The sequence below is a fragment of the Tinamus guttatus genome, unplaced genomic scaffold, assembly GCF_059628265.1.
Source record: "Tinamus guttatus ecotype Peru unplaced genomic scaffold, ASM5962826v1 Tinamus_guttatus_pri_ptg000125l, whole genome shotgun sequence".
Taxonomy (NCBI): Eukaryota; Metazoa; Chordata; class Aves; order Tinamiformes; family Tinamidae; genus Tinamus; species Tinamus guttatus.
This window is the reverse complement of record NW_028288659.1, coordinates 2,471,141-2,491,513: the sequence shown is the minus strand read 5'-3', so window position 1 is coordinate 2,491,513 and position 20,373 is coordinate 2,471,141. Positions and strand designations below refer to the sequence as shown.

The 20,373-nt window shown below is 49.3% G+C and overlaps 1 protein-coding gene across 1 annotated transcript; it reads right to left on the bottom strand.

The window, feature by feature from the left end:
* Positions 1–2,335: 2,335 nt before the first annotated feature.
* Positions 2,336–18,039, bottom strand: WNT5B (Wnt family member 5B). Its single transcript, XM_088521651.1, has 4 exons — positions 17,945–18,039; positions 17,200–17,447; positions 10,881–11,173; positions 2,336–2,906 (listed from the first exon to the last, which is right to left on the bottom strand). Exons 1-4 carry the CDS (start codon positions 18,022–18,024, stop codon positions 2,448–2,450), a joined length of 1,080 nt encoding a protein of 359 aa, XP_088377777.1. The 5' UTR covers positions 18,025–18,039; the 3' UTR covers positions 2,336–2,447.
* Between the last annotated feature and the right edge of the window lie 2,334 nt (positions 18,040–20,373).

Sequence of the window (20,373 nt, the reverse complement as noted above, 5' to 3'; positions counted from 1 at the left end):
CTGGAGTTCTGGGACAAAAAGCCAAAATCATCTTATTTTGATCCAGACAAAATTTTAGGTGGAAAAAGGACACAGCCAGGGGACACCCAGATGAATAGTGGCCCTAACAATGCCGACTTTCCCGCTCCCAACGTTGTTTACACCCACAAAATGAATCCTGGTGCCAAACTGCAAGGAGAGCTGAGACTCTCTTAAATGTGTGGTCTTTATTGGGAAGGCCAAAATGAAATCATTTTGAATTATGAGACATGTTAACAACACCTAAGGGTGTCATATACAAGTATCTGACACCTTTAAGTACTGATGTAATCGAGATGGACAGGAACATGAGGTGAGGGTCGTGGGAGGAAAGGTCTTTTTAGATGTATCCAAGGTAGAGTAAGTTTTATTGCTGGGCTAGAAATGTATAGTACCCCAGGAGTGAATAGCTCACACATTTGATCTGATCTTGGGCTCAGTCCAGCTCCCACTGAAGTTTAATGGGAGTTGGATCAGGCCATTGCGCTCACATTTTTTCCATGCATGGAAAACTATTTCCGTTACTTTGAATTACAATACCACTGCCTTTGGATTTTCTATAATAAAATAAATCTAGGCCACTGTTTATATTCCAAGAAACTGCATTCTGGGATGCCAGCAAATATATTGCCTGTTGGATTAAAAAAAATAAAATAAAAACTGGATGCATTGGTTTTAAAAAAACAACAGCTACTAATTATTAAACATAATTTTTCTTCCTTATGCTTTTCTGGACTCCTCAAATATTTGAAGTATGAAAGGTACATATAAATTCTTCTTTGGTGGTTGAAATGGTGGAATCTGTAAAACTGCTATGTTTTATAAGAAACAGGTTTAATATAAAAATAATAATCTTCGTGGCTTGCTCTTTACTTATTGGCATATTTTGCACATTTTAAAATTTATAGTAAAAAAAAATGAAATGTTAGTAAGAAAGAGGATGTATATTAACAAACCCTTATATTTTGGGACTGGTGTCTCTTGATTGTTCTCTGACTGCAAATGAACTCTGCAGATGCTTAGAGGCACAGGAAATGTCTTGTGCTAGAAACAGCATTTGTTCCCTGTTTTATGAATTGGATTCTGCTAAAATTCCGAAGTGGTAAGACTGATTAGCAGACTTTGGTAACAGCTTCTGCCCTACTGCAATTTCATTACAGTCTTTTATTACCAATGGAAAACAGAAAAGACTTCCATTAGTGAACATTTGTCCATATTCTGGGAACAAATTTATCTGTGGTGAGTTTACGCCCGGGAACAGTATGGCTTCTGGGCTCTGAAATACCAAGCTGCAAAAGAAAAGACCCCCAGAAAAGAATAAAAACACGCATATACACAAGCAAGCAAGGGCAAGAAACCTCCGTGAGGGGTGTTTAATGTTAAAGAGAAACTGTACATCTGGGATGGTGGTGAGAAGGATTTAACAGCACTGAACGAAGTGACCACCTGCATCCACTTCAAAGAGGAGAAATGGCAGCAGGATGAGGAGCACTTACGCAGCCACGTGCGTGTGTACGCGTGCAAAACTCCCGCCTACCAGCAAAAACATGAAGCCTATTTCTTCAGCAAACCCCTCGGGGCACAGGCAGCTTCTCCTCTACTGTGACAAGGTTTGATACAGAGTTGAAAAGAAAAAAATAAATCTCCCTCACCCATGTATCCACAAAGACCGCGCCGCGACAGACGACAGACTCCCCTCCGTCCGGGTAGTGCAGAGGAGCGGGACGCTGCCTCCTTCCCAGGGGCTGGGAACAGGGCATTCCCAGCCTCGGGTCACACTTGCCGCCTCCTCCTCGTCCTCCTCCTCCTCGGCAAACCTTCCCCCTCGATGGCCCAGCCGCTCTCGCCAGGCTCCAGGCACGGCTTCATTCGGCACGCTCAATTCTAAGCCGTATTCTCGTCCACGAGACTTGGCTACTCGCCCTCTAGTGTGACAAAGCCCTTAAGAGGCACCGCAAACTGCTTCCAAGGCCCCCAGTGCGTTTAATGGGGTGGTGCCGTCCGAAACGCGAGTAACAAGGGCTCTCCCATGCCTCACTGTGATTTCTGGTGTCCAATACTATGCAAAATGCAGACATTTCATGGCGACACAGCAGAAAGAACCCACCCTCCTCCACCGCCTTGCTTCTGTCAGGAGGGATGTGTACATGCGTGTGCCTGTGTGCTGTGGCCCTTCTTCTGGTCAGCACCTCCCTAGGCCCCTTCTGCCTGCCTGAGAAACACCCAAGGGGAGATGCCCATGAGGACAAATCGTTCCAGCAGAACCAAGGGAATGGCAAACCAGGCAGTCTGATGGGGGGAAACTTCAAAACCAGAATGTCTCTTAAATAAGCTTCTTTAATTATTATCATCATCTGTTTATTTATACAAATATAAAATATATTTATATAGATTTATATAATATAGATTTGTCGCTTTGGTGGCTCTTCTCATTTACAGACGTACTGGTCAACGATCTCTGTGCACTTTTTACACTTGACGTAACAGCACCAGTGGAACTTGCAGTGGCAACGCTCCACCTGGACACTCTTGAACTGGTCGTAGCCCCGGCCGCAGCACATCAGCTCACATCCATCCATGCCCTCCGAGGTCTTGTTGCACAGCCGGCCCTGGGTGCCCAGCGAGCCCGTGGTCTCGTTGCGCAGGCAATAGTCCGGGCTCGGGTCAACGTAGACCAGGTCCTCCTGCGTGGGCATGTTGAAGCGGTTGTTGACCAGCTCCAGCTTGCCCTTGCGGCTGATCCTCATGGCGGCGGCGCTGTCGTACTTCTCCTTGAGCAGGTCGCCCACCTTGCGGAAGTCGGCCAGCTGCAGCCAGCACGTCTTGAGGCTGCAGGAGCCCGACACGCCGTGGCACTTGCAGGCCACGTCCGCCAGCTTGTACACGGCCTGCGGGAGAGGGAGCGGGATCAGGCAAAGCTGCTCTTACTCCTGCCACAACTGGCAGGCGGCCTAATTACAATCAATTCTTCACATTTTTCTAACTGCTTTGATTATCTCCCACTTTCTGTTGTTTCTTCCTTCATAAGAGGCAAAAATCTCCTCTTCCGCCCGTGGCAACTGCGGCTCCCTTGTCTCCTGAGTATTTCTAGGCTGCTCACATTCCCTCTAAACATGCCTTCCTCACTCCTCCCCCTCTTCCTTCAGCAGATCTCTGACCTGATGGCAGGGTCAAGAACGGGAAGCAATGAGGACAAAGAGCCCTCACCTTGTGAGACACTTCCGGAAATGCTCCCACCCTCATGCACCACCACATATTGTATCTCTTTCCTGTCAAAGGTCTTAAAAGAGAACACTTGGGAACTTGATAGTTTGCTATCAGTTAAAGCAGTAAACGACGCTACAGCTCTAAGAATACTTCTGTATCCTTTGGAAATAAATCCATGGATCCACACCCTTTCCTGCTGTCTCTGCTATGGATCTTGTTCACCTACAGCTTTCCGAGGAGTCACTGTTTTCCAAAGAAGAACAAGCAGAGACGGTAGTAGCGGTGTGAAAGATTAACACCTTTACACTGAAACAGAACAGCTCACATCTTCTCAATGTGTTACCGGTCTCAGCATTTGAAGAGCAAATTTGCAAGCCCAAACTGCAAATGTGCGCCATCTTGCGTCCAGATATCTCATTGCTCTAGAGTTACTGCAGCTATGGAAAAGGCCTACTTTTTAAAAATCAAATGCATTTTTTTCAGTGCTGTCTTTTCTGAGATACTTTAAACTACATTTTTAGAAGTTCATGGGGTCTAAAAATGAATTGTGCGTCTGAAAATGTGGCATTCTGAAAGTTTGGAAACCAAAATTAACAAATAATACTGAAAATTTAGGCCTTGAAAGAGCAAGTCAGTGATATATAGAACAAGGGTCATCCACTCCCCTCCCAGCTATCAGGAGAGAGAGATTAGAAAATACTCTAGAATAACAAAGCCCAAAACCTATGAAAATAAACTGAAATGCATGTTGGGTTTGTTCTTTCCATTAATTTCAAATATAGGTACAAAATTGCAGACTATGTGAGATCCTGTCAGCGCTAACAGGAACTTAATAAAGTTTACAAAGTGAAGAGCTGGCATCCACATTAAATCAGAGCTACTAAGTGTTACAGTATTTTACTTCCAGAACTCTCATGCATTAAGTATGAGGCTCACATCTGTTCTCGCACAACCGCGCTGCATCCTGCACATTTGCAGGGCACTGCCTCTGCCAGATCCCACATGCCAATTACAGCTATTTGGCTTCAGCTGCAAAATTACCACCAGCTGTATCTGGTGTGGAAGATCATAGAATGGGGGAGAAAATAGGATGTTCTAAGAGAGATGGCAAAATATGTCTTCTAGCCAGGTTTTATGCTCAAGAAAGCAGCCAGACACTGAGGTTACTTCTCTCCTTTGCTCACTGGCATGGAATAGTTTCCCAACTCTGCAATTGCTTGCCAAGGGGTAGGTGATGAGGGCAATTTCACATACTGCAAACAAAGCAGTCTGCATACAATGATGGCCTAAACCAGCAGAGAGAGGTCAGAGTCTTCCTTACAGAAAAAAAGGGATACTGGTATAGTTACCAGCTTGTGCTTCTGACAGCTAGTGAAGCTTCCGTGTGGCTTAACTGCTCAGCCACGTGGAGGCCGAGCCGGCTCCCAAGAAAGTCACCGAGTCCATGAAACAGAGCAGCGTCAGCTCTGCTCCTGTGCGCCGGGTACCGCGGCCACCCCTCGCAGCGCAGCGCAGCGCTGCCGCGGGCTGAGCGCTACCTGCGGAGGACCGGCCACGCCGTTCCTTGTGACCCCTGCTGCGCTGCCACCAGACTGAACTGCACATCCCAAGTCCCAGACACACGCTATAGCCTCGCCACGCTGCTGCTTAGACGCTTGTGTTAGCACTCCTTGGTTATGGTTCTGTCAAATCCCAGGCCACTCATGCCTCCCTTGCCCTTGCATGTGTTTTTATAAAGTATTATGGCTCTTCCTAATCCCAGGCTTTGTTCCTTTAGAAAAACACTGCAACTCGATCCCTCTCAGCTAGTGTCAGGGGACTGAGTTTACTCTGACTTGGCTTAAAGCAACTGATGCTCAAAACATCTGGCCCGCGTGGGCAGGAGCCGTGCCGGGGGTGGGAGCGCTACCACTTATCGCAGGTAGGCCCGGCACCGCTGTGGGTGCAGCGGCAGCTCCGCTCTCAAAGCGGCTCTCCCGCTCTCTCCCTGAGCTGCCCGGGTGGGGAGAAAGTAGAGGAAATTGGAGAATTCCTTTCTGACTGAGCTGGGGTCAAGGTAAAGAATAACAGACCCCACATGTAGTTCTGAAGGCAGGGTCTGATCGATGGCCATGCCACTTAAACAGGTTGAAAATACCTCTAATGGAAAGCTTAGAGCCCTCTTCCATAAGCCCAAGTTCTCTTCCAACTCTTTCCTCACAAGAATGAGAACGAGAAGGGAATTATCAGTGAATTCCTGTGCGGTCAATTAGCCGGACCCTCTTCCAGCCTCTTCTGGCCCCGGACGGAGTGACTGGCGACGGAGTCCTGCCATATGCTGACTGGGTGAACAGTGCGGAGGGACCAACTGCCACGGGCTGCCAGACACGGCGACACATAAGGAACAAGGCGGGAAATCTGAGAGGGTAATGGAGAGCAATTGGAAGAAAAGACAGATGGAAGGAAAGGGCATATTGAGGTAACAGCCAAAGGCAAACAAACAAAGGCCATAAAGCCAGAGCCACTACCAGGAGGAGGACTCCGAAGCGGAGTGAAGAGGTAATGGAAGGTCAGGCTGACTCAAAGATTAAAAGAGCTTTGTTCTGCTCCCGTTCCTCATGGAGAACATGGACAAATTCCCCTCCCACCATGAGAGCTCCTCAGGCTTGAAGGAAGGCTTCCTCACCTAGAGGAAACTGGGGAGACATGGCAAAAATCTGCCTAGAAATCAGAAGACAGTGCTGGCTTGGAACCAGGGGGCAGGCTGTGTGGGCTGCCGTGTCTCTAGTTCCTCTCTGCTTTCCACTTTTCTTTCAGAACCAGCTTTCAGGAATATGGTGTTACATAGGAACCTTCCAACTTCCCAAAGCAGAATCTCAGAAGGGAAAACTTAACATCTAGGAAGGCAGAACTAGATGGAACCTCCAGGGTTATTATTAAGTACGATCTCCTGCTATTGTGGGCACCACTTCAAATAATATTTTTCTTAAAAATATTGAGTGGCCTTTTAAAAGCAATTAGGTTTTTAGCCACCATTATTCTCATCACCATTCCAATGATAAAGTATCTTTTTTTTCTAATTTCCAGGCTAAATGTATTCACTCAGTTTAGCCATTTGCTCTTGTGCCAAATTGGCCTTTTGCTTAAAAAGTACTTTTCCTTCCCTGCTATTCATCCCACTAACATAGACATCAGTCATACCCTCTCTCAGCTTTCACTTTGCTAGGCCAAACACAGCAAGCTATCCTAGTGTGTTTTTCCTAGGAGAAGATTCCTACCCCTTGGATCACCTGTAACAGTGCTTTTCTAGGCAGAGGTCATTCTGCTGGGAATATAACAGTACACAATACTTCAAAGCTTAATACAATAGTATTAATATTTCCCGTGTCTCTTTAAATACTTTCCTTAACACATCCTAGGATATTTGCCACTTTCACAGCCGCATTACATCTGCAGCCATCTGCAGCTGACTGCACTTGATTTTGTTTTCTACTGGTTTCTTAATGCCTAAAAGTGGTTTCCGTACAAGACCTCAAATGATGGTCTTAATGTTGTTTTATTGAATGTCGCCCTTTTCTTGACTACTACAGTCAAAATTAGCTGACAGACAAAATCCAGAACCTCTTCTATGTTTGTGACGCCTGCTCACTTTGCATCAGCAGCAAATTTCATCAGCACATTCCTAATATTTATGGCAAGGCTCATAAACAAAAGCGTTAAGTGTTGGTCTTGAGGCCAGTCCTTAAAGAACTCTGCTAATTAAGCACCCTCTAGATCAAAACAACCCCTTTCGCACAACTTGCTGACATCTTCCCATGAAAAGTTTCTCATCCATCTCATAACTGCTGTACTTTTCCTTATCTTTCTCAATTTAACTGTTTCCCACATGGAAAAGACAAGAAATGTCTTACACAAGTTTAAATGGATGAGATCTATCAAATCTATTTTGTCCTTTAGTAATGTCTTAAAAGAAAACTCATGAGTCAGCTTTGTATGATCATCCCTTCAGAAACACACGTTGAATCATGCCTCTTTTTGCCACTTCCTCTGTGCTGCCTTTTCCCTCCAGCCCGCCTGTGCACGCTGCCATGGTCACGCTGCCTGTGCTGCCAGCTCTTTCGGAGTGTTGGGAGGAAACGTGAATACTCCCCATGACTTTAGGACTTGAAGCTTTGCTGTGTTTTGCTTCCACCTTAGTGGTGGTAGTTTCCATTTCTGGAAATTTGCTGCTTTTCTTGCTCTGTAATGTTCAATTTTGCTCCTATAATTCCAACAGCCAAGAGAAAAGGCTGTCCTGTATTGGCCAAACACCATACCAACCAGATACCTCCAAGATACCTCAGACCCACACTCCAGATCCATTCACGGTCATCTCCTTTCTTGAGTCCAGTACCTCCATTCCCCACTACCTCCAAATCCTCATCCTCCCAATCTACCCCAAAACCCATTCTTGTTTACTCCAGAACCCTTTGTTCTTCCAGTCTCTTGTTGCCACTGGCCTCCCATTTCCTACACTCTGAATCCTTCAGTCCTAAACTCCTCTTCTTCTGCCCCCCTGATCCATCACCCCACCTCCAGATCTTCCAATTGTGAGCTTCAGTGCTTGCTGCTCTGCTCCATTTCCTCTCCCTTCCCTCACCCAACACGAGCGCTGCCTCCTCATGCCTTCCTCACTCCCACAGGTGCCAGTCAGCCACCACTGACTGTCCTAGACCTTTCCTACCCCTTGGGTGCCCTCCCTGGATTTCCCTGAAAAGCACAATCCCAGGGGCACATAAAAAAATCACTCTGTGAATACTTATTCCCTCAGGCAGGCATCTTGAGATCAGAAAAAGACATCTCCAATGAAGCAGACATAGAGTATCCATCCCCGTGAGCAATGCCTTCATTCTGACTTGAAACCTGAGGTAAAGTATTCACCTTAGGGACCAAAGCTGCTGTCTTTAGACTCAGCCCCAACCCATAGCAGCCTCTTTTCTCCTGTTATCTTCTTATTTGCTTCATATAAGAACATTTCACTGTTTTACCTTTGCAAGGTTTGACTCAACTTGATTTTTTATACTGTTCTCACTTCATCTTTACACTTCTTGACCTCTCAGACAGTGCTTCTCTTTATTTATTTGCTATCAAGTCCTTTTTTTTTTTTTTTTGCATTCTTAGTAGACTCTCAGGCTAGTCCTAACAGCTTCTTTGTGGTAGTTATTCATTCAGTGAGGTCTGGAGATTCTTCCTACAAGCTTTTTCCTCTTGCTTGGCATGCAGAATTGTAATGGCTTTAGCATCTTTGACTTGAAAAAGTTCCAGACCTCCTCCACAGCTGAGTTTACTAACTGGTTCTCTTAGTTTATCAGTCTGTTCTTTGAACACCACAAGCTTAATTACAAAACTGTTTATACTTCTGTTTCATTTAATCTAAAATGATTTGTGTTCATTTAATCTAAGATTATTTTCTATGGCCACATTTTACAGAGCCCTAACTATTTACCAAAACAAGCCTAAAATAACATTACCTCTTGTTAGACTCTAAGAAAAACTTTCGTGCAGGTCTTTTCTTACACTCACTGGAGACGCAGCCTGGAGAGTCTTGTCTGCAGAGCCCAAGGAAGCCTGTGAGCTAGAGCTGCCCATAGAGAGTTTAAACAAGTTTCTACCTTGTCATAAAGGTAAGACATAACTGTTTTAAGCTGTATTCCTGAACGGGACTGAACTTTCTTCTGACTAAAATTGTATCATCATTTGAAGTCACAGCTCAGTTAGATTCTTGCCCCTAAAACAAGACAGGTGTAGCAAGGCAGAGGCATTTTGCCCATGCTGAGAAGCTAGTGCCTTCCTATTTAACTTCTAATACAGATGTTATTACAGTCGAGACAGCCTCTCAACCTACTGGCCATTTGTTTGGTCTGCTTCTTTCAAGGCAACAGGACTGGTTTTTAAAAGGTCTCATAAGCCATGCACTCCCTGTTTTAGGCAGAATATTCATTTGTAGTAATGCAAGTTCATGACTCCAGACATACATGATGTTAAGTCTAAGTGTTGCAGAGAAGAACCTCACTTTTACGCTGCTCTTCCACAGAGGAATCGAAGCCCCTTCCAAAGCAAGGACAGTTATAACTTCAGTTTCTTTGCCATCCCAAGATTAAAAAAGAAAACAAAAAACATACCCAAAACACTGAGTTCCAGAGCTGCCAAGCCCACTATTTTCCACCCAACTGCAAAATTACCCCTATTTAGTTTAAAAAAAAAAAAAGTATGAGGCATTTGCAAAGCTTCACCTGAGATATACTGATTTCACACACACAAAAAAAAAGAAAAAAAAAAGTCTTCTCTGGTGGCAAAACGAAGCTGAAACTATACGTTAAAATTAGAAAGGCTATTAAGGATACTAAGGATATTAGTGAAGAATGTACCAAAAAGAAAGGCTAAGATAATTTAATAAGATTTTTTGTAGCATTAGAAATAAAATAAACCTTAGAAATGCAAACTACTAGGCAGCAACAATAAAATTCTTGAACACCTTGTAGAGAAGGTGAAAAATGTTCAGTAAAGTGCTTCTGTTCTACGTTTGGAAAGATGCCAATTGAGCAGTCCTGCCATGTCAGGATGCCAAACACCTTCCAAGTTGCCTAGTCACAGATACAGGAACGGAGTGAGAATTAGACATGCACACTGAATGTATACGAAGGGGACAACTTCACCTATGTTTATGGCTTCAGAGGGACCAGTATCAGGATCCTGCAGGTAACTGTGGAATCTGCTTTCCTAAAGGATACAGGAAAACTGGGAAGGGTACACTGAAGTGACACAAATATGATTTGATGGCTGAAGAAAATGTCTGAGAGCAAGAGAGACTTAAGTTCTCAATCTAGTTGTCAAAAAAAGAATGGTGAAAAAATTGCAGTATATAAATACTTCCATGGATAGGAAATTCTGGTTACTGTGGGGCTTTTCAATCTAGCTGTAAAAGTCAGAAAAAGAACCAGCTGGAAGCTGATGCCAGATAAATCCAAATGATAAATGAGGCCCAATGTTACAGCAGTGAGGGTGATTAATGATGGTAACATACTACAAAGGAGAGTGATGGATACCCCATCTCTAGGTTTCTGCAGATCAAAACTCGGTATCGTTTCAGAAAACGTCTGTTGCCTAAATGCAAATTATTTGGCCCAGAACCAGGGTAGCTGAGCCGGGTGTAAATTTCAGCGATAGCCAGACAGTCTGATTCTATGTTTGGTTTTGGCCTTTCATTCCCAAGAATCTGAACAACGCCAGGAAAAAAAGAACTCCACGAGCCGACAGGCTGTCCTGTTCACCACCACCTTGTCACTCTGGAGACTCTGGGAAGCAGTTTTGGAGACATAAACTTTGCAAGCGGGCCACGTCCGCACCAGATTGATTTGGTAAGGGCTCACATGCACGTGTGCCATGAAGCATTTCAACCGGCCCATAAGCTCGCTGGCCTTACCTTGATGGCTGCCCTCCATGGCCAGACTAGAATATAAGACCGTCTATAATCAGAGGAATGGGCCCAAAGTGGCTGTATGCCCTTTCAAGGGCATTACAGGGGCACTGTTGGGCTATCCCTTATCAAATCTCCAGGCAATTTGCTAGCCCACTATATCCTGAGCTCAAAATCTGCCTCTGAGAAACAGCGCAGGGTCAGCATTCCTCTTTCTTACCCTGCGACCAGCCTCGTTGTTCTGCAAGTTCATCAGCATGCGAGCCTGCTCCTCCGACCCTCTCACGTAGTTCTTCTCCCTCTCCTTGGCGTCCACGAACTCCTTGGCGAAGCGATAGCCGTACTCCACGTTATCGCCGCAGCCGCCCCAGAGCCAGTCGCGAGGCAAGTCCTTGGGGCGGGCCGTGCGGCTGCAGCCGCAGCTGGAGAGCTCTCCCTCGCGGCACGCGCGGCTGATGGCGTTCACCACGCCGGCGGCGCTCACGGCGTACGTGAAGGCGGTCTCACGGCTCCCTGCGGCACACACACACACCAAGAGCAAGTTAGCGGCGCGCGAGGGAGCGGCCGACGCAACGGGCGCGAGGGAGCAGCCGCGCTGAGCCCGAGCAGTGGGGAACGCGTGAGCGGAGCAGGCTCACGTAATCAACCGGGAGAAAGGGCCATCGAGTTTAAGGGAACCACAGTTTGGGCAAAGGGGAGGGGGAACTGCACAGGCCTGCGTTCCCTTTTGCTTTCCATTTCTTATGAATGGCTCCAGGCAACTGACTGTTCAGTCCTGGCAGTTTCTGCGCACCCAGGATCAAATCCGAATACTCTCTGTCATACCAAAGAAGGGGCTGAAATTCCTGCTATGGCCTGGAGGAATATTCTTGTGAACCACATGTGCTTTAGTACTGTATAGGTGCTGCTCTTCAGGGGTTAATATTACTTTCACGTTTGCCCATTGAAGATTCCTGGAAGCTCCTGTCCTTTGCCCCAAGAAATAGCAACATCATGGCTGGGGATTGCTCACTCTCATTCCCACTTCTGCCTCAGTCAACCTTGTAGTGTGCTCTGATTTGAACCTGGAGGAACCTCAACCATTCTGCGATTCTGTGAATCACTCAAGCAAGTTACGCTGCCTTGTCCACCAAATCTGCCAATAACCATTGAGAACAATGTACAAAGTCAGGCCTGTACAGGAGAAGTGACCCAGTTTAACCAGCTATCACTCTAGAACTGTTTTTATTTTGATTAGGAGAAACATTTCTTATGGACGTCTCAGTACAAATCTGCCTTATGTTGGTTTAATTAAGGTCTGCTTGTAATTGGATTGAGATAGACTAAAGGAAACCATTTTTATACTAAAACATCAAGACAGAGGCTCTCCCAACACCTACAGAACTGCAGTGCTGGAACGAGTAAAACTTTCCCATGTAGACAATAATAAATGAAAAGACTTTCCATTTGCACTTCTACTAGAGACTGCCCCGCTTGGAGCGTATTCCCTACACAGTTCAGAACACAAGCCAAGCAGCTGGATCAGTCTCCAGCTCTGTATTCCTGGCACTGGTTCAGCCCCACTTTGACCGGGGCACCTCCGCAGCCAGAACACCACATAAGGCCAAGTGAGCTGCACAACCCAGGGCTGTGGGTCTGGGGGGAAAGAAGGAGGCAGCGAGGCAATCCACACCTGCAACGGCACAGCATAATAAATAACTGCACCAACACCTTGTGGGTCACTGTGTGTCATCAAAATTCGGATGATGAAGAGAATGACTGCCAAGGCTTTGCTGGAATAAGCAGTATGACTGTGAAGAGCTACTTGCACCAACCCCCAGAAAGAGATGCCTGTCTCACGCTCTCTACCAAGTAAGACTGCCCTTGGAGGGCAGATCCTCCAAGAACAGCTTGCTCCCGGTGCTCGAGCAGGATCTCAGTGCCCGCTCCCTCAGCAGGACTGAGCTGATGCTTTCTTGTTCCAGTTTGCATGAGCTGACAATCTGCAATTAATAGCAGCTTATCACCAGCTTAGCAGTACTTGACCCAAGACAACTGCAAACACTTACCCACCTTGCAGAACGGTCAGTGCTTTGCTCTTTGCCTAAATGAGGGTTGTACACTAAGGGTTTCTGCCGAAACAGCTGCTGCTCTGGAGAAGATCACAAGGCCAATCGAGCTGCTACAAGGGATCTCTAATATAGAAAGGATGACCTGAATAGCAGGTCATAAGGGAAGGCCCTCCAAAACCTTCCTGGAATGACAGGTAAGGTGAGTGACTCCTAGTTGAGGTAATTCAGTTGAAACTGCCTGCTAAGGGAGTTGCAATCATTTTGCAGTGAGCAGTGTCAAGCTTTTGCTCATCTTGCTTGCTGTGCATGTTACATACTTGTAAGGTGATGGGCTAATGTGCAGCTTACCCCTTCCACGCTGCCTGTATGGAGAGAGCTCAAAACACATACAAGGAGAGGGCCTCCTAATCAAAGAATCATTGTGGTTGGAGAAGACCAGTTTGTTCAAAAGACAGTGCATGAATCCAGGTGCTCAGCATCCTGAGAGTACGAGCTGGATTTGTGCTTTTACTACCTCTATTTTCACCATCTCCACACTTCAAACTGTAAGCGCAGCACAGCGCAGTGCACCTGGGGGCCTTAAGGGGTTCATGCTGCAGACGATGGCAGCGGGAGAGGCTGAGACGGACTTCAACCTCCTAGTTTTGAGCTGGTCTCCTCACTGCCTTGTCTCCGCTCTCCTACCACACCTTCCAGCCAGGAAAGAGCACTGTGGGTTTAGCTCATCCGCTTTTCTCAAAATTCCCTCCAGCTGAGCACGGCTGTGGTATCACCTCAACTGCCAGGTCAGTGGCATTCCCTAAACACGTGCAAACACGAGCAAGGTGACAGCGGTCTGTGAGCAGCCCCCTCGGGCTCTCCCGGGCAGGGGGCCGTTAGGGACGGCCAGGGCCGCTGCGCGGGGCCGTGGCGGCTGCGGGAGGCAGCGGGGCCGGAGCGGGGCTCTGCGCGGAGCAGTGCTGCCCTCCTGCGCCCGCCGGCTCCCCAGGCAGGGCCCGAGCGCGGGGCTGCGGGGACGCCGGCTGCAGCATCCCCCCGGGGCCTGCCCGGGTGAGGCAGCGACCCCGGCTGCTTGTTCTTGTTTCTCCAACTAGAAATAAAAGCAGAACTGACCTCAGTGGGAAGACTGAAGTAAAGATGATAAAAATCTGTATTTTTTTAATGCAAACATCTTTGTTTCAAATTATTTTTTATAATAAAACCTTTTCCTAAAGCTTGCTGATCTTGAAGAAAAGTGAGGGGGAAAAATATCTCTATTTTTCTTTTATGATTAGTTTTATCCTTTTTTTTTGTTTAACATTAGAAAAGGAGGGGGAAAAAAAGTAAGATAATTTGCTCTAGAAATGGCTGGACCAATCCGGAAAACCCAGTCTGGCATTTGGGATTGTACTGAAAGAGATTACAGAATAAACTATATATTCCCTCCTCTCCTAAGGAAATTCCAACACTACCTGACTGGGTCTCTGCCCTCTCTTTCAGACATGCAGGAGCAATTAAGGTATATATATCTCTGTATGTAATCTATGTAAACACACATATACAGTCTGCAATCTGTATCGATAGGGCAAGAAGCAACTTCAGAAGGACCATTTTTATTTACGTCACCAATAAGATACTGCTTTTGAATGAGCCAGAGACTGCATTCCAAAGCTAAAAGCCATTCCCACGATAACAAAAACACTAGGAAAAACAAATGTTAAAAAGCAGTTGACTCCATTACCACAGATGACACTACCAAACCTCTGTGCCATTAGGCTGCCTCACCTCTATGAAATGCACAAAATGAAAGCGCAATGACTAAACACAGACCGACCACCAAGCACCTGATCTGTGAGGGTGAAAGGAAAAGAAGCTTCCAGGTTTCCCAATGAAGACCCTCATGAGGTTTTGAACTTGGCTAGAGCAGGCTTTTTCCCCCTCTCTTAATCAAAAACAGCTCAAGAAATCACGTAGGATACCATAATATGTGCCATGCCAGCATATGTGGGTGGGCAGCCTAGAATTATTGGCACACTAAACACCTTCTGTTCTGGGTCCTTCTTATCTCCTTTTCTGCCTCTCCACAACACCCTGGCATGCCCCTGCCCTCGTGCAGATACTCTGCTCTCCAGACCTTTTGTTCTTTTTTCTTTTTTTGCACCATTGGAATAATACAGAGAAAAAGGGCTGTCATCCAGAATTGGGGCTCAGAGGTTGAAAGCAGGAGACAGGTACACAGTGTGAACCTAGGGAAGAAGGACTTTATAGTTGACGTGACCTAAGAGGTTGAAATGGTTTCTTCTCCAGCACAGAAAATAGATTTGCTGAAGTAATGAGCAATGCCCCATTACAAAGTAAGAAAAAAAAAAGAAAACCTGAAGGTAGAACAAAGAGAAAAGAGGCAGAGTCATCCTTTATAGCAACTTATCACTGACTTAAACAGACAACAGTGATGAATCACCATAAAACCTGTAATGCTCCAGGCTACTTGTGGCAACATTTTTCTAGCTTGTCCTCTCTATTGTCTTGCACTAGAGGAAAAACATCCCTCTCTCAACACGCTCTAACTGACCAAAGCAGAGCATCTAATGGAGCCAGTCTGAACACTTTTTGTTAGGGTAGCTTTTTAAATAGCGGGCAACTGCCGGCAACCACTTCACAGACATCAGCAGATTCCTAGTAGAGACACATCAGCGTTTCCAACAAACAACCACCACCACCTCCCCCAAAAAACAGCGACAGGACGACTGGACTTACCCATCACATACCCACAACACCTATCCTCATCCAAATCCACTCTCGGTTTAAGTTAATAGGATCAAAGTAATTTTAAAAAGGAGGAATCTTCCTTCTTCCTTTATTCTCTCCCGTCCCCTTCTTCCCATACTCCTAGCGATCCTGTCTGTCTGTCCGCCTTTGCCTCCAATCTCTGCTTTCTCTTCAACTCATCCTCACTTCTTCTCCATGTTTGGACTCTTCCACCAGAGTAGCTGGGGAGAAGGTTCACCCCAGAAGTGGAAAAACATCTTTTCTTATGTCCTTGTTGAGTCACTAGGATCTCTGGGAATCTTCACTTTATCCCCTTTTTGGAAAGCTTAGGCTGTGCTTCGGAAGGGGGATGCCAGATGGGAGAGATGGAGGGGTATTTGCTGCCATTACCCAGCTCCAGCCTCTCTCCTTTCCCATTTGGTGGCTGAACGCTCAGCTTTCATACCCTGAAGCACAAGTTTAACAATGTGGGACCGTATGTAGCCTCATCTGGCCACCACCCTTGCTATCAGACAGCGAGAGATCAAGGATGCGCAGATGCTTTGGACGTGTGTCAGGAGCTGAAAGTATGTGTCAGGAAACGGAATTTCCCAAGGGAGCACCCTAGAGAAACACAGCATTTCTTAGAGCATGAGCTGAAGAGATGGATAAAAAGGGTGGAATGGGAATTTTATGGGCTGAATAATTAAAACTTCCCAGGATGATGCCTAAGCATTTTACACTAAGCCCTCAAGTAGAAGGGATCAAGGGACTTGGTTATCCAAAACACCCTACTGACTTGGCTCCCCAGAAGAGAAGAGATAGAAAGATTGGTGCCTGCTCCCAGTGCTGTTTTTTGAGAGTGAAGTCAAAAAAAGAAAAAAAAAAGAAAAGTGTAGGCGATGCTGGGGTAGCTGGGGTGTGGGAGCTCCATCCTCTCTCTGCTAAGTGTTTTCCCTGATCCCGTCACGGAGGGATAGCACTGGTTTGGATTCTTCAGTGCTAAATGGTCGGCTTTGTGGGTGAGCAGTAAAACTTCTTCACACAGGGGGTGGAGCGTGTGGGCCAGCGTGTGTGAGCGTGTGTGTAAGCTGCAGTTTTAACACCTTTTCTTTATTGTCCTGGCTGTCGGACACATCAAACCAAGCCCGGATTTCTCAGTTTCTTGCCATAAGATGATTGCATTTCAAAAGGAGCAGGGACAATGCAGCTAGGTCACACCTCAATTCAAGTGCAGGAATGGCCTGTCAATGCGCCGCTTACGGTCAGCAGGGCAGGAATTATAAAAATCTCTTAGGTTTACACAGAAAGCAGCAGAAAAGAGAGAAGTGGGGCTGGGAGGGGGGAATCCCAAATGAAGGAGTCAATATTTCCCCCCAGTGTCTCAGGGCTGCATTCCCTGTCCAAGGGCACTCCAGATGCCGGGGAAGATAATGTGGGGCCATTGTTCCCGGGTCCAAACAAGCATGGGGAAACAAAAGCAGCCCCCTCTTCCTGACCTTCCCATGGCCTGTCCCCTGCCCACCAAGGAAAATCCACCGGGGTCTCTGCTGGCTCCTGCTGTGGCTCAGGTGCACAGGCAGCGCCTGGGCAGCGCTGGGGGCCACGCAAGCTTGCCCAGGAATGGGAAGGCTGCTTTACGGGAGCTCCAGGAGCAGCACTACCGGAGCTCATCGCTCCTCCGTGCGTATCTGAACAGAGCGAGGAAGCCCGAGGCGAGCCGGGCACCTGACGCCCGCCAGCGGCGCTGGCTGCTCCTACCTATTTTCATGACGCGGCCGAAGACGGAGGTGTTGTCCACCGTGCTGCAGTTCCACCTGCGCTGCCGAAACTGGTACTGGCACTCCTTGATGGCGCTGCGGGCGCCCTCGCCGATGAACACCATGTGCTCCTGGTAGAGCTGGCAGAGCTTGCGCTGCCCGGGGGACAGCCCCGGCAGCTGGCTGCACACGGGCTGCGCCCCGATGATGTACATCTCAGGCCGCTGGATGGGGTTCATGGCCAAGGACCTGCGGGGAGGGAGAGGTCCGGCGGAGCCCAAGGCCGGGAGCAGCGGGCTGGCGCGCGGCGCGACTTGGGCGCTGCGGGCACGGGGCTGCGCGGGGGGCAGAGGGAAGGGGGCCGCTCGCCGCCGCCGAGGGGGCTGCCCCTGGGGCTCCTCCTGGGAAGCTCTGCCCATCCCGACTCGCCTTCTCCCGCCCAGACGCCCGGCCGGGATGGCCGCGCGCGCTCCGCGGGGAGCCCCGAAACGCCCGGGGGGCGCGGAGGCTCCGCGGCGGCTCCGCACAACTGCGAGAGCCCGGGGGCAGGGAGGGCAAAGCGGAGAGAGGAGACAGCGGGAGCGCGCGCAGCGGAGCAGCGAGCCGCTTCAGCGATAGAAGTAGCGAAGCCGCCGAGCGCGGGCCGGGGGCGGCAGGAAACTTCCCGCGGGGAAACCTCGCGCGTCCCGTCCCGTCCCGTCCCGCCGCGGACAAAGGCGCCGCGGAGCCGCCCGCCCCTCACTCACCACCACGAGTTGGCGTCGGCCACGGGCGAGGTGCAGCTGCAGAGGAGCGCGGCGGCCAGCGCCAGCCTCGGCGCCGTCATCGTGGGCTGGGGCAGCCCCCGCGGAGGCGGCCGCCGGCTCGGGGCGCCCTGCGGAGAGAGGCAGAGGCGCCGGGGAGCAGCGCTGCGGCGGGGCCTGCGAGCGGCGAGCGCGGCCCGGCGCGGGCGGCCGCCCTGCGCCCCCTCCCCTCCCCTCCGCCCCCCGCAGGACCCTCCTCCCGCCCGCCGGCTCCGCGGGGGCCCCGCCGGGCCGCGGGGCAGGGCCGCGCCGCCCCCTCCCGGCCCCGCCGAGCGGGGATGCGGGCGGGGGCCCGGGGCCGCCGCGGGCCGGGCCGGGCCGGGCCGAGCCGAGCCGGGCCGGGGGCGGCAGGTGTGCGCGGCGCGGGCCCCTCGGAGCCGCCGCCTCCGCAGCGCGCGGCGCCAGCCCCAAGAGCCTCCAGCGGGGCCGCCTTGCCACCCCCGGGGCCAGTGGAGCTGCAGAGGCTCCTCCTGGCCCCGCGGGAGACGTGAGCACCCTGGCCCCGCTGCCCTTTCCCCCAGTACACCCCGAGGGCCAGCATAAGGCGAGGAGGCACGGGGCCGACACACACGGGGCCCCCGAGGCGCTGCCTGGCACCCCGCCGCTGTCCCATGCGTCCCCGCTGCAGAACTGCCACGGTCCCGTGTCCCCCACGACGCCGTGTGCTCGTCCGCGCTCTGCTCCCGCACGGCCCACGTGCCGGGCAGCAGCCGAGCTCCCGAGCGAGGCCGCGCGATGGCCGCGCGTGCGGGTCCCCTCCAGCGGCCGCCGAGCTGTGACAGGGCGCACGCAACAGTGTCTGGCTCCTCACGTTGCCTCCTAAGCGGCATCGGAGACGTTAATCACCGGCCTCGGCAGCTCGGAGCGCTGCGGTGTATTTTTTATTGAATTCCTTGCGTCCACCATGGTGAAATTGCTGTGTTTGTTTGTACCAAGCTTCGCTTCCTGCCCCATCCAGATGTGCAGTACCTGCAGCTGGTGGCCCTGCCTCACCTGGCACACAGATGTGCAGCTCTGAGCGCCAGCACTAGCCCCGGGACAAAAAGGCCTTGTGTGACCCACAGCCTCGGCGGGAGGGGAGTTTTACTGCGCAGGCACAGCGGGGTCCACGTCTGAAGAAAACAGGGTGACTCTATTCACATCTCCTCTATCCTCCCTGCCACGTGGCCCGTGCCCGCGAGCGTGACGGCGGGCTGGCCGGGGCTCTGTGTGTGTAGCATGCATGTTTTGGGTCGGTTTCTATAGGGAATGGGCAGAATGGAAAGTTTATCTCTCGGCGTCTGGGGAGGAAGGAAGCAGTGTACGGATGAGTGGCTTTTCCATGACAAACAATGAGTCTGCACAGACACGGTGTGATGTCACCTACACAATTTCCAAGGCAGATACCGAAAATCTTTTCACTGGCAGAGGAGAGAACATCCCACCTTTCCATTTCAACACAGCCAGAAGGAAGAAGAATTAAGGGAAAAAAAAAAAAAAGAAAAAAACCTCCCCTCGCTGTTTCGCATGCATGCCTGAGGTATGTACCATGTAAATAAATGACATGATGGGAAAGGTGTATCCATAAGCTTCGCCCTAATGAAGTCTCCTCACGGGCTCTGAGCAAGGAGAACCCAGTGGCAAGCCGTCCCTGTGACCCTCCAAGGCGGGTATGCAAGACGCCGTAGCCGAGATAAACACGCTCACAAATACGGGCGATGCCGATGTCCCGACATCCGCGCTGGGCTGGACGGCGCTGGCCGTCGAGCTTTGGCACTGCGGTGACGTGCAACCTAAAACCTTTACGGCCTCAAAGCCTGCGAGATGCTCACGTGAAACTTGCTCTGAGAAACACACCATGTTAATTAAATGCCTCTTTAATTATTAATATTTGAATGCTGCTGATGATTAACAACAACAAAATGTTGTGAATACTGCTGGTGGCAGCCTGATAGCTTGTAAGCACAAGTCTGATCTTCTCATCTTATTTTGAGCCATGGGACATAAAAAATGCCATATTGGATAAGAGGACTTAACCAGCCAGCCCAGTATTTCAGCCAAAGGCTAAAGGAAATGCTTCCAAGGGAAATGCCTGAAACTCTGAATTCTAGCTAAATTCTGCTGTGGAGAGAGTGACTGCTGCTCAGGTGTGAACTGTGGAAGTGAGTCCTTTATAAGGCCTCGTAGATAATTCCTTCGCTGATTGTGCTTATGACTTCAGATAAAGCAGTAATGGCGGGTGAGGTTTTGTCAGAGGGATTTAATCTCACATAGTGTCTTCCAAACTGAAAGCTGCAAAAGATGTGGCTGATGGTCTGAAGGAAACAGCCAACAGGAAAGCAAACAGGGTGAGTGGCTGCAGGAAGGAGGAAGGAGTATGAGGAAAAAGTCCA

Excerpts from the sequence above, each read along its gene's own strand:
- WNT5B (XM_088521651.1), bottom strand. The coding sequence starts at position 18,024 with ATGACGGCGCCGAGGCTGGCGCTGGCCGCCGCGCTCCTCTGCAGCTGC. Across the intron at positions 17,448-17,944 it reads GCCGACGCCAACTCGTGGTG|GTCCTTGGCCATGAACCCCA; the intron begins GTGAGTGAGGGG and ends CCCTCCCCGCAG. Across the intron at positions 2,907-10,880 it reads ACAACGAGGCTGGTCGCAGG|GCCGTGTACAAGCTGGCGGA; the intron begins GTAAGAAAGAGG and ends CCTCTCCCGCAG.